The 13,883-nt window shown below is 31.6% G+C and overlaps 1 protein-coding gene across 4 annotated transcripts in view; it reads left to right on the top strand.

Moving 5' to 3' along the window:
• LOC106086656 (uncharacterized) overlaps window positions 1-13,606 on the top strand; it is a 193,498-nt gene extending 179,892 nt beyond the window's left edge. For all 4 annotated transcript variants that reach the window (XM_059368884.1, XM_059368882.1, XM_059368881.1 and 1 more), the window contains 4 exons: window positions 6,955-7,487; window positions 9,483-9,642; window positions 9,705-9,863; window positions 12,071-13,606. In XM_059368884.1, coding sequence (XP_059224867.1) covers window positions 6,955-7,487; window positions 9,483-9,642; window positions 9,705-9,863; window positions 12,071-12,268 — 1,050 coding nt within the window. In that variant the 3' untranslated portion in view covers window positions 12,269-13,606. The remainder of the gene's footprint in view (window positions 1-6,954; window positions 7,488-9,482; window positions 9,643-9,704; window positions 9,864-12,070) is intronic.
• Window positions 13,607-13,883: the final 277 nt, after the last annotated feature.

Here is a 13,883-nt window from a genome sequence, read left to right as displayed (position 1 = left end):
AGATAAAGCCGCCATCTAGATCGATCCCCGGATTTGACTTCTTTAGTCCTTATAAGTCTAAATTCTCACCTGATTTGGCTGATATTTCGCGCAAAAACCTATCCTATGACTTACAACATCCGTGCCAAGCTTTATCTGTCAATATGGTTATAAAGGCCCCCCTAAGTACCGATACCCTGATATGACTTCTAGAGACCAAAATAATTCAAATACAAATTCAGTAAAAAGGATAGATTTTTGGCGAAATCCATGATGGTGGGTACCCAAGATTCGGCCCAGCCCAACTTCGAACGCTTTTACTTGTTCCGTTTGGTGTGTTTTTGTGGGAGGAGTTTTTCAGGGGTGTGGCGGCTCCCCTGGCATTTGTTGCCTAATTATACCCTCCACCATAGGAAGGGGGTATACTAATTTCGTCATTCTGTTTGTAACACCTCGAATTATTCGTCTGAGACCCCATAAAGTATATATATTCTTGATCGTCGCGACATTTTATGTCGATATAGCCATGTCCGTCCGTCTGTCTGTCGAAAGCACGCTAACTTCCGAAGGAGTAAAGCTAGCCGCTTGAAATTTTGCACAAATATTTATTAGTGTAGGTCGTTTTGATATAGCTGCCATATAAACTGATCTTGGGTCTTGACTTCTTGAGCCTCTAGAGTGCGCAATTCTTATCCGATTGGAATGAAATTTTGCACAACGTATTTCGCTATGATATCCAATAATTGTGCCAAGTATGGTTCAAATCGGTCCATAACCTGATATAGCTGCCATATAAACCGATCTTGGGTCTTGACTTCTTGAGCCTCTAGAGTGCGCAATTATTATCCGATTGGAATGAAATTTTGCACTACGTGTTTTGTTATGATATCCAACAACTGTGCCAAGTATGGTTCAAATCGGTCCATAACCTGATATAGCTGTCATATAAACCGATCTTGGGTCTTGACTTCTTGAGCTTCTAGAGGGCGCAATTCTTATCCGATTTGTCTGAAATTTTGTACGACGGATTCTCTCATTACCATCACCATACTTGTTTATAATGGTCTGAATCGGTCTATGGCCCGATACAGCTCTCATATAAATCCATATCTCTGTATTACTTCTTGAGCCCCCAAAGGGTGCAATTCTTATTCGAATTGGCTGACATTTTACACAGGTCTCCAACATATAATTTAATTGTGGTCCAAACCGGACCATATCTTGTTTTGAAATCGTATCGGTAATCTACTGTCAAATGCCTTTCATTTATGTCCTATTTTGTACCAAATCATTTACATGTCCGCTTGGATGTGGGGCGGTTTTGGGCCCCCTGAGACTTGAACCCAACTTTTGGTATGTTTCATATTCTACGGACATCGTGGGGCTCCATTTGACTCCCGATTTGATCCAAAATTAGCTTTTTAAATAACATTTTGTGAAGATTAAGTCTTGTGTAAATATTTTCCGTCGAATATTTTTTCATAAAACTTTCGCAAATTTTTTCTTTTTTTTTGCGAAAATTTATAAAAAAAATTTTACTAATATTTAATTTCACAAATAACAACGTCAAAACTAAATTTTCATTGAAAAAATATTCTGAAAATTAGAATACAATATATTAAGAATCCCCTTTTTGAAAATTTATAAAAAAATTTTATAAAATTTAAATTTTTTTTCTAAACTTTAAATGTAAAAAATACTGCATCCATTCATCGTGTAAGATTTATAGCAGCATTTATTTTTTTATTTTTAAAAACTAACTGTAAAATTATTGACCTAGCTACTGATTATAATTTCAACCTTAGTTTAATTCTAAACATTTCCTATTGTTATCTTTCTTTTTATGTTGTGGAGACCTACATATAACTACGAATGTTCTATTAATGTATTTCGTTGCATTACTTGCATATATTGTCTTGCATATTGCTCATATCTCTCTCTCTCGGCGCCCTTATGGCCAAACAATGAGATGCAGTAAGCAAAAGAAGTCGTAATGTTTTTCTTTTTAAACGATTTAGTTCAGGCCAGAATCAGTAGAATAAACGGTAAAATCCCGTTTGGTCGTCATAGCTTATATTCTATTCCATATTTATGATGATAAATGCATTTCTATGCAAACGAATGAGTAAAAACACCAACAACAACAATGGCGAGGCGACTTAAACTTCCTACATAAGCCGTTAGTTTGCCAGCCGCAATACAATGCAATGCATTATATTATTCGCTATTCATACCTTGTTGCCCTCCATGATTCTTTTTCTAGCCGCATTTGGCAATGGGAAGTACTTGGGTGTACTTTTGTTTGGAACACAAAAACAATAAAGGCGGTAAAGCCATATGTGACCACTCAACTTCATTCACTACGTTGTATTATTCTTTTTCTTATTATGTGGTTTCTGCTCTCCATTGGATGTGGCAACAACAACAACAGCAGCAACAACATCAACAATAAACAGTTAAGGCCCTCCTTCGGTTATTATGTAGCCAAGTGAATGGTGAGCATAGAGCAAAACAAAAGACTTAAGGCACATGCGGCAAAAAGCAACACTTGAGAAGACCAACCATATGAACATAACAATAAATTCTCGTCCATACATATGTAACATTTATTACGATTATTACCATTATTATAGTTGATATGCATGTGTTTACTAGCTGGTGTTCTTGCTTAGTTACTCTTTGTAGAAATCAGAACTTGGATGCCTACTTCTTCAACTTCAATGGAACAGCTTATACAGTTTTCAACAAAAGAAGAAGATGTATTCTTTTGATATTTAATAAGTATGTTCTTGCATACAGTTCGAGCTTTTAGCCCAGCCAAGTTTATTCCCAAAGTATCTTTAGGCATAATTGTGTCTAGTACCAAGAAGGCATGCATATATTTTAAACATTTTTCTACTTAAGTTGTTACGCTGTCGTTTGTGGCAAAGTCCATAATTTAAATATTTTTAATAATGGTCTATTAGTCAGTCAACGATAATATTCTAATTCATAAACGCATGGCTGATAGCTACATTTAAGGAAAATGCCGCCCATTTCAACTTATGATGGCTGGTTATAAATCGTAAACGAAAACATACACATACTCGCACATAAATATAATAGGGGGTCTAACACAAAATACAAAATGGAAGAAAGAAAACCTGGAGCAGTTGTACAGGGAGATGCTAAGCAAGGAAGAGGTTTAATGGATTTTTAAATAAAAATAAATACATAATATATAATTATGTGATATTTTTATAAAAAAAAAAACTAGCTGACCCGGGCACGTTCCGCTGCGCCTTAAGGATCAAAAGTTTCCTTGGAATATTTATTTTCGACAATTAAAGATCTTTTAATGAAATGCCATGCAAACTTGACTAACAGCTGATCAATATAAGTGCCTTTATGTGAATCCCATATGATCTTTATTGGTCTGCAAATTAAAGTTTGGATGTAAGGTGTACTCCATTCATAAAATACTTTATTTCAGCCCGATATCCTCATGATGTCGGATTTAGGGGTGTTTTCGGAGAAGAGGTGGTGGGCACTTCTCTCAAATACCATTTATTTCAACCCCATATTGCGATTGGTTCAACGCGAATTTACAGGATGAGGCATCCACCAAACACATGGCCCCAAAATACGTTATCACATTCGTTTTCTAATCTCAAATATCTTTCATTTGAGCCACATATTGGCATGATCGAAAATATTTACCCTTTGAGGAATGTTTTGGGGAAGGGGTGATGCCCTAAATACATGGTCCTACATTTGGATATCAAATTCCTATTCTACTCCCAAATACCTTTATTTGAGCCCCATATTGCGATGGTCAGTAAAAAATTGCTGTTTGTGGGGTATTTTGGGAAAGGGGTAGACCCCCAGAAATTTGGTCCCGAAAATGGGTATCAATTCTTGCTCTACCCCCCAATTCCGTTCATTTAAGCTCCACATTGACATGGTCGATAAATATGCCCGATTTTGGGGTGTTTTAGGGATTGGGGTGGTCCCCCAAAGACTAAGCCCGGAAAATATATCAAAATTCATTAAAATTTCCCCTAAAGAAAAATTTCATAGAAATTTCCCCTAAAGAAAAATTACATTGAAATTTCCCCTTAAAACAAAATTTCATTGAAATTTCCCCTTAAGACAAAACTTTATTAAAAATTCCCTTAACGTAACATTTCATTAAAAATTTCCCTAAAGACAAAATTTCATGGAAATTTCCCCTAAAGACAAAATTTCTTGAAACTTCCCCTAAAGACAAAATTTCTTTGAAATTTCCCCTAAAGACAAAATTTCATTATAATTTCCCCTAAAGACAAAATTTCATTGAAATTTCCCCTAAAGACAAAATTTCATTAAAATTTCCCCTAAAGACAAAATTTCATTGAAATTTCCCCTAAAGACAAAATTTCATTGAAATTTCCCCTAAAGACAAAATTTCATTGAAATTTCCCCTAAAGACAAAATTTCATTGAATTTTCCTCTAAAGACAAAATTTCCCCTAAAGACAAAATTTCATTGAAATTTCCCCTATAGACAAAATTTCATTGAAATTTCCCCCAAAGACAAAATTTCATTTAAATTTCCCCTAAAGACAAAATTTCATTGAAATTTCCCCAAAGACAAAATTTTTATTGAAATTTCCCCCAAAGACAAAATTTCATTGAAATTTCCCCTAAAGACAAAATTTCATTTAAATTTCCCCTAAAGACAAAATTTCATTGAAATTTCCCCAAAGACAAAATTTTTATTGAAATTTCCCCCAAAAGACAAAATTTCATTGAAATTTCCCCCAAAAACAAAATTTCATTGAAATTTCCCCTATAGACAAAATTTCATTGAAATTTCCCCCAAAGACAAAATTTCATTTAAATTTCCCCTAAAGACAAAATTTCATTGAAATTTCCCCAAAGACAAAATTTTTATTGAAATTTCCCCCAAAGACAAAATTTCATTGAAATTTCCCCTAAAGACAAAATTTCATTGAAATTTCCCCTGATGACAAAATTTCATTGAAATTTCCCCTAAAGACAAAATTTCATTGAAATTTCCCCTAAAAACAAAATTTCATTGAAATTTCCCCTAAAGACAAAATTTCATTGAAATTTCCCTAAAGACAAAATTTCATTGAAATTTCCCCTAAAGACAAAATTTCATTGAAATTTCCCCTAAAGACAAAATTTCATTGAAATTTCCCCTAAAGACAAAATTTCATTGAAATTTCCCCTAAAGACAAAATTTCCCCTAAAGACAAAATTTCATTCAAATTTCCCCTAAAGACAAAATTTCATTCAAATTTCCCCTAAAGACAAAATTTCATTGAAATTTCCCCTAAAGACAAAAGTTCATTAAAATTTCCCCTAAAGAAAAAATTTCATTGAAATTTCCCCTAAAGACAAAATTTCATTGAAATTTCCCCTAAAGACAAAATTTCATTAAAATTTCCCCTAAAGACAAAATTTCATTGAAATTTCCCCTAAAGACAAAATTTCATTGAAATTTCCTCTAAAGACAAAATTTCATTGAAATTTTCCCTAAAGACAACATTTCATTAAAATTTCCTCTAAAGACATGATTTCAAAGAATTTTCCTCTGGAAAGAATAAACCTTATTTTTGCCGATTCAATAGCAAATTTGCAAATATAAGATTTTTTGCAACATTTTTTTATTTCTCCACCCTAATATACACATGCGATGCCTTATAATTGGACGTTTCCCATCTTCCCAGTCACACAAGCAACAACAATTTCCCCAAAGTCTGCACCAAAATTGGACATTATTCTCATTTTTGTGGCTTGTTCTAAGCCATACTCTCGGGTAAATGCCAGGCAGAGAAAAAAATCGGCGATCATTAGCAAAACTTTTAGTTAAGCACTTTGGCTTGGCAAGCCATCATTCCATCATATAACGCTGGGATGTTTTCATTATTTTTACACACTTCCTGGAAATCAAACATTACAGCTGAATGGCTTTAGGGTCTAAGTTGTTGTTATGGCAGTGCCAAGTTCTTCACACCGCAATTTTTGAGAGCTTAGACAGAACAGACCAAACATGGCAACTAGACATTTAAGTGGTTTGATCATTAGCAACGCCATCCTCACTACAAGCAACCAAGCCTATACAACCAACATCCACTTGATCATCATAAGCAGCAATAGCAATAGCACCAGCAAAGGCTTGGCGTTAGTGGTCATTGCATTTGGGACACTGCTGGTTTCAGCTATCCTTACGATTTAATACAAATAATTGCCTTCATTAAGATTTTATGCTTAGCCTAGTGTGACGAATATGTTGATTAACTTGAATGTTGACGTTTGATGCTTACCATTGTTTTTTTTTTTTTTTTGGCAGATAGGGGTCTTTTAAGAATCAACTAAGAATGCTAAATACTTCATGGAAGAAGAGATTCATTTGCACACCGAATTTACTTAGCATAACCATGTGAGATATTCAAATTCAAGTTGCGCAAATATTTGTTTTTTTTTTGTAATTTTCCGCAGAATATTAAAGGTTTTCAAGCTTATGAGTTCATATTTGAAGGAAATGAATGAATGATGTCATATGGCAAGACAAAAGACTTAAGCAACAAACTCGATAACAAAAAGTCAGCTCATATTACCTTTAAGGTGCTCAAAACAAAAAAATCATTAATTGGGCAAAAAACAAATAAACTAAACTTCCAAAAATTTAAAAATCAGCAAATTTTTTAATGGAAAATAAATATAGAAAATTTTTCAATTACAAATTTCGACAAAATTTCCAAAAATCTCAAATTTTGACAAAAATTTCCATAAAATAAAATTTTCCATAAAAACCAAATTTCGTCAAAAAAGTTAAAAAAAAAATGATTAATCAAATTTCTTAAATTTTCTTTTTCTTGTTTTTCGATATAAAATTTCTTAATCTCCCCTTTCTTCTGTTTAAATCATAGTTTTAAATTTTTCTTTCCTTCACTTACCTTATGTTTCATTTTTTTTCCTCTTTCAGGATGATGGCGGCATTGAGTTCTTCAACACAATAGTGCTGCAACCACATTTGAAATTGATCACCGACGCTGGTCGCGGTTATCATGTACGCTGTTCATACAAATCCCGTGATGCTGCCATGAATGGCAAGAAAGCCCATCACCATAAAATGGTGGGTAGTAAGTACGCCCAAAAGCCACAGGCCTTAAAAAGTTCCGAAGCCGATAGTGCTGATCGTCGTGGTTATGGCAGATCATTGGATAAATATCGAGCTGCCGGTGATGATTTGGATGAGGACGATGTCTTCGATCAGGAACAGACTGCAGCCGACAATATGAGCGAGGATAATGATGTGGATAATGAAATACCAATGCCTGGCTGCCATATGAAAATCTACAATGCCGAACACACTATTGCCAATGATGTGAAAATCGGAGATCCTTTGACGCTGGTGATAAACATTGACAAACAGGAATTGTATGGCTTGCATGTAACCGATTGTATTGTGCGTGATGGTTTGGGTTGGGGTGAACAGCGGCTGGTTGGTGAAGATGGGTGAGTTAAGAAAAGAAAGGGGGAAAAAATTAAAAAAAAAAATAAAAAAAAAATTAAAAAACATAAAAACCTAAGGGCAACATAAAAAAGATAGAAAAATATATAAAAAAATACAAATAAAAAAGTTAAAAAAAACATATATATATATATATATATATATATATATATATATATATATATATATATATATATATATATATATATATATATATATATATATATATATATATATATATATATATATATATATATATATATATATATATATAAAAAATTAAAAAAATTAAAAAAATTATAAAAAAAAACAATGAGAAGGGAAGAAAAACATTAAAAATAAAAAGTAAGAATAACATAAAAAATAAAAATAAAAATAAAAATAAAAAAAAAAACAAATATATAAAAAATTTAAAAAAAAACATAAAAATATAAAAAATAGAAAAACATAAAAATATAAAAACATAAAAAAATTAAAAAAAACATAAAAAAATTAAAAAAAAAATTAAAAATATTAAAAAAAAAAAACGAAGAGAAAAAAAGTAGGAACATAAAAAATATAAAAAAAATTAAAAATAAAAAATTAAAAATAAATTAAAAATATGAAAAAGGTATTAAAAAAACAAAACAAGAAAAAGTAAGAACAACATAAAAAATAAATAAATAAATGTTGAAAATTAAAAAAAAAATTAAAAAAAAATTTAAAAATTAAAAAAAAATATTTAAAAAACATAAATTTAAAAAACAAAAATTAAAAAAAAAAAAACGAAGAAAAAAAGAAGAAAAATAATGGTTGCCCAAAAAGTAATTGCGGATTTTTCATATAGTCGGCGTTGACAAATTTTTTCACAGCTTGTGACTCTGTAATTGCATTCTTTCTTCTGTCAGTTATCAGCTGTTACTTTTAGCTTGCTTTAGAAAAAAAGTGTAAAAAAAGTATATTTGATTAAAGTTCATTCAAAGTTTTATTAAAAATGCATTTACTTTCTTTTAAAAAATCCGCAATTACTTTTTGGGCAACCCAATATTAAAAAAAAAAATAAGATCATAAAAAAATTAAATAAATTAAAAAAATATAAAAAATATAAAAAAACAAAGAGAAGAGAAGAAAAATATTAAAAAAATAAAAAAAGAACAACATAAAAAATATATAAAAAATAAAAATAAAAAAAATTAAAAAAAAACTAATATATAAAAAAATTAAAACAAAAACATAAAAATATAAAAACAAAATTAAAAAAAAACATAAAAATATAAAAAAATTAAAAAAAAAGATTTAAAATATTTTAAAAATATTCAAAAAAAAACAAAACGAAGAGAAAAAAGTAGAAAAAAATTCAAAAAAGTAGGAAAATAAAAAAAATAAAAAATTAAGAAAAAAATAAAAAATTAAAAAAAAAAATAAAAAATTAAAAATATTAAAAAGATATTAAAAAAAAAACAAAACAAGGAGAAAAAAAGAAGAAGAAAAAAACTAGAAAATAGAAAAAGTAAGAACAACATAAAAAATATAAAAAATAAAAAAAATTTTGAAAATTAAAAAAAAAATTTTAAAATTTAAAAAAAATAAAATAAAAATATTTAAAAAACAAAAATTAAAAAGAAATAAAAAAATACAAAGAGAAAAAAGAAGAAAAATATTAAAAAAAATAATAATAGTAAGAACAACATAAAAAATACAGCAAAATACAAATAAAAGAAATGTTCAAAATTAAAAAAAAATTAAATATTAAAAAAAGAAACATAAAAATAAAAAAAAAATAAAAAATTAAAAAAAAATGTCAAAAAAAGAAGAAAGGAAGAAAATAACTAGAACACAATTTTTATTAATTTTTTTTTTTTAATTTAGTCTTATGTAATCTTAAGAAAACTTCTTTTTCTACGATTACAAATAATTATCGACCAATAGCTAATCTGGTTTTCAGCCCAAAAATTCTTTATTAATTTTATTTACCTATATTTTTCTTTTAATTCAACTCTCTTTTGTTTCTTGCACTCTAGTTGTCCCATGGATAATGAAATTATGGGCCAGTTTAATTATACCTCTGACAGATTGGCTGCCAATGTGACCTTCCCTGCCCACAAATTCCCCTATACCACCTCGGTATATTATCAATGTAATGTCAAATTGTGTCCCCTGGTAGATCCCGAATGTCAAATGGTGAGAATTCAAAATAAAAACCGTTCCTTTTTCAGTAATTAATTTATTGTCTTGTCTTAAAGGCTCCTCTCTGTGGAGGCAAACGACCCAAACGACAAGCCAATAACGATAACAAAGACGAAGAAGGTTCCCCAGCTACCATTGAAGTGTTTTCTGGGTTGTATGTCAACGAGAATGTCGATGTATCAGAAGGTGACGATGATTCTGTATCAAAAGAAAGGGTAAGATTGAACAAAAATACCAAAAATATCAAATATATTCCTGGAATACAAACTTAGGGAATGGGATCTTTGCAAAACGGAAAAAAGGTTTTAATGAAAAAATTATGCTAGTGGGAAAATGAGTCCTAACTTCCCTTTGACAGTGATAAGATAAGCACCCAAAGAAACAACAATGAAAATTGGAAAGTTGTTTGTATTTCGTATTAAATTTTTGGGCAAAACTTAACTGTAGTTCTGTTATCGTCAGACAAAACTAAAGACTTAAGCAACGAACACGATATTCTTAGCGTTTATCCTTGAACGATATTTTACAAGTGGTAAAATTTTAAAAAATATTTAAAAATTGATTTTTTTACGAAATTTCCTTTAAAAATATAGTTATTTGACGAAATTTTCTACAAAAACCAAATTTTGACGAAATTTTCTATGAAAATCTAATTTTGACAAAATCTTTTATACAAAAATTAAAATGTTGCGCTTTGTTTGTTTGTCCATGTAGACTCAAAAACGGCTGATCCGATTTTCATGAAATATACCCAAATGGTAGAGTTTGAGTCCCTGGGGAAAATAGGGTACCACATTTATTTGATATAGGAAGGCGGACCCTCCCCCATATCCAATTTTCAAAAACGCCAGATCTCGGAGATGGGTGCAACGATTTAAGCGAAATTTTGTATGTCACCTTATGGTACCCCAAAAACTCTAAATTGGTATACATTTTTGGGATCAATTCACCTGGGGGAACGCCCCATCTCAAAACCCACCCGAACGGACATGTTTACCGACTGGGTCAATATGGGTATCAAATGAAAGGTATTTAAAAGAAGAGTACGAATTTGGTTTAAAAGTGTCACTCTTAGTGTCGGGGACCCCCCACCCCCAAAAACACCACCCAAAGGGACACTTTTACCGCTTTGGCCAATATGTGTATCAAATGAGAGGTATTGAAGAGTAGAGTACGAACTAAGCATAAAAATATTGCCCTTAGTGTTGGGGGTCCCCAACCCCATAAACACCATTCAACAGGACACTTTTACCGCTTTGGGCAATATGGGTATCAAATGAAAGTTATTTTGAAGTTGGCTTTAGGGTGGCTTTCATGAAGGCCACATTCGCACAGAATATAGCATGTCGGCCTATGATTTCTTGGCGTATATGGGAGCTATATCAGGCTATATATACCGATTTGGCCATAGCTGCAATATAAACCGATCTTGGATCTTGACTTCTTGAGCCACTAGAGAGCGCAATTCTTATCCGATTTGACTGAAATTTTACATGCAGTGTTTTGTTATGACTTCCAACAACTGTGTCAAGTATGGTTCAAATCGGTCTAAAACCTGATATAGCTGCCATATAAACCGATCTAGTATATTGACTTCTTGAACCAGTAGAGGGCGCAATTTTTATTCGATCTGGCTGAAATTTTGCATGAGGTATTTTGTTATGACTTCCAATAACTGTGCCAAGTATGGTCCCAATCGGTCCATAACCTGATATAGCTGTCATATAAACCGATCTTGGATCTTGACTTCTTGAGCCGCTAGAGGGCGTAATTCTCATCCGATTTGACTGAAATTTAGCATGAGGTGTTTTACTATGATTTCCGACAACTGTGCTGAGTACGAGTGAAATCGATGTATAAACTGATATAGCTGTCATATAAACCGATCTTGGATCTCGAAGTACGCCCGCTAGAGGGCGTAATTCTCATCCGATTTGGCTGAAATTTAGCATGAGGTGTTTTGTTATGACTTCCAATAACTGTGCAAAGTATGGGCGCAATTCTCAGAAATTTTGTACAACGGCTTCTCTAATGACCTTCAACATACGTGTCCCATATGGTCTGAATCGATCTATAGCTTGACGCAGCTCCCATATAAACCGATCTCCCGATTTTGCTTTTTGAGCCCCTACAACGCGCAATTCTTATCCGAATGGACTGAAATATTACCAAATGACTTCTTCTATGGTCTTCAACATTCATTTCACTTATGGTCCGAATCGGACCATAACCTGATATAGCTCTTTTATCCTTTGTTTGCCTAAAAAGAGATACCGCGCAAAGTACTCGACAAATGCGATCCATGGTGGAGGGTATATAAGATTCGGCATGGCCGAACTTAGCACGCTTTATTTTTTTTTAATTAATTAATACTAATATTTGTTTTTTATTATTTTTTTTTCTACTTCTTCTCTTCTTTCAGACCTTGGAAGATGCTCTGTGCGTCTCTCAACGTACTTTTGCCATTGCCATAGCTATAGCTGGCCTCATACTGATGTTGGCCGTTGTAGCCGCCGTTCTGTGTATAATGGCCCGACGCAGTACCAAGACTGTGTCAAATTCGGGCAGCAGCATCTATAGTGGTCCCTATACAAATACAGCCTTCTCGCATAGCAGCTAAATCTTGGCCAAGCCCAAATAAAAAACAAGAAAACTTATGAAAGCATTCACATTTTGTACCAGCGCAATGAATTCTGACGTGTAGTTAGTTTAGGCTCAAAATCAAAAAACAAGCTAAAAAAAACAAAATTCCAAATTTTCTCCCTTAAAGGAACACTAAAAGTGTTTAAAAAATTCACCCTATTATTAAATGAAAAAAAAAAAAACAAATTTAAAATTTAAAAAATTTTATATTCTACTCTCTCTCTCTCTCTGAAAACAGAGAAGAGTAGAAAAAAGAAAAAAGTCAATATTTCTTGAATAGTTTAGGAAATAAGTCACAACATTTTAGCTGCCTTCCATAATTTAATGAAAAAAAAAGAAAAAAACTTTGAATTTAAAATCAAATAATTTAAGTAATTATACCTAGACGATATATAATTTATATGTTTAAATGAAAAAAAAACAAAAAAATTGTATAACGTAATTTAACATTTAAAACAAGTCCAGCATTTTAGCAAGCACAGCACTTAACTCGCAAGATATTACAGGGTTTTTCCTTATTTTAATTAAATTACTAAAATAATTTATAAAAAATAATAATGATAATAATACCTCCCAAAAGAAAAACCCTCTAATATCGCAGAGATTACCATCCCTGGGATGGTTGGGCATAGGGCCTTGGAATCTCTGTTCCGATTTTATACAACCTCTATCTAGCAGCAGTAAACATTTTTAACACATTAACACAACTACAACAACAACAACAACATGGGTATGTGGGTCTTAACTAAGATTTCTACTTAAATGTATTTTAGCCTCCTTAACTTAACTTTTAAGTTAGCTACAATGTACTTAAGCTTTCGATAATATTATATCTATGTGTTTTTGTATACTTAGCTAACGCCCTCAGGTGATAAACTTGTATAGTTTATGTGTGTATGTGTGTGAGTTTTAGAGGGTTTTCTCTCCTACTTTCTTATAAAAATAACTGTGTATTTATTTCTGTAAAATCTAAAGTGAATGGGAAAACATTAACGCATGCACACACACACACGCACACACACACTCACTCACTATAAACGATTGTATTGTATTATTATTTTTTTTTTTCCTACAATCCTTTGGCAAGAGTTTGCTTGGGTTCAACCAGGCTTTACAGCCTTGATACTCTTTAAATGTCTTTCGTGTAAACTTTTGCCAATGTGAGTGTAGGCGAAGCAAACCAGAACTTGTCATAATTTAATTTCTAACTATCGATTATCGAAAATATACAACGTGTATGTATTTTTTTAGGTATGTATGCTTGTATGTTTTTGTTTTTAATAAAACTATTTACTAATTTATTTCTTCTAAATAAGTGCAAGTGTTGTTTATTTTAGTTCAGAAATGTCGAAAATGTCATAGGTAATACAAAATAGTATTAAACAACATCAACTAAATAAAAATTATATTAAACCCAAAACTGAAAAAGGTATTTTATTCAGAACATAACTCTCTAATATCTTGTTAGGGTGGGAATACTTCGCCCTGAATGTGGATATCGAATTCGTGCCACTATAGCCTTTGTCCGCCTATGACGCTGAACGCCTGCGTTTGAATCCTGGCGAGAACATCTGCCAAATTGAAAGCGGTGG

The sequence above is a fragment of the Stomoxys calcitrans genome, chromosome 5 (assembly GCF_963082655.1).
Source record: "Stomoxys calcitrans chromosome 5, idStoCalc2.1, whole genome shotgun sequence".
Classification (NCBI taxonomy): domain Eukaryota; kingdom Metazoa; phylum Arthropoda; class Insecta; order Diptera; family Muscidae; genus Stomoxys; species Stomoxys calcitrans.
This window is presented reverse-complemented; position numbering and strand designations above follow the sequence as displayed.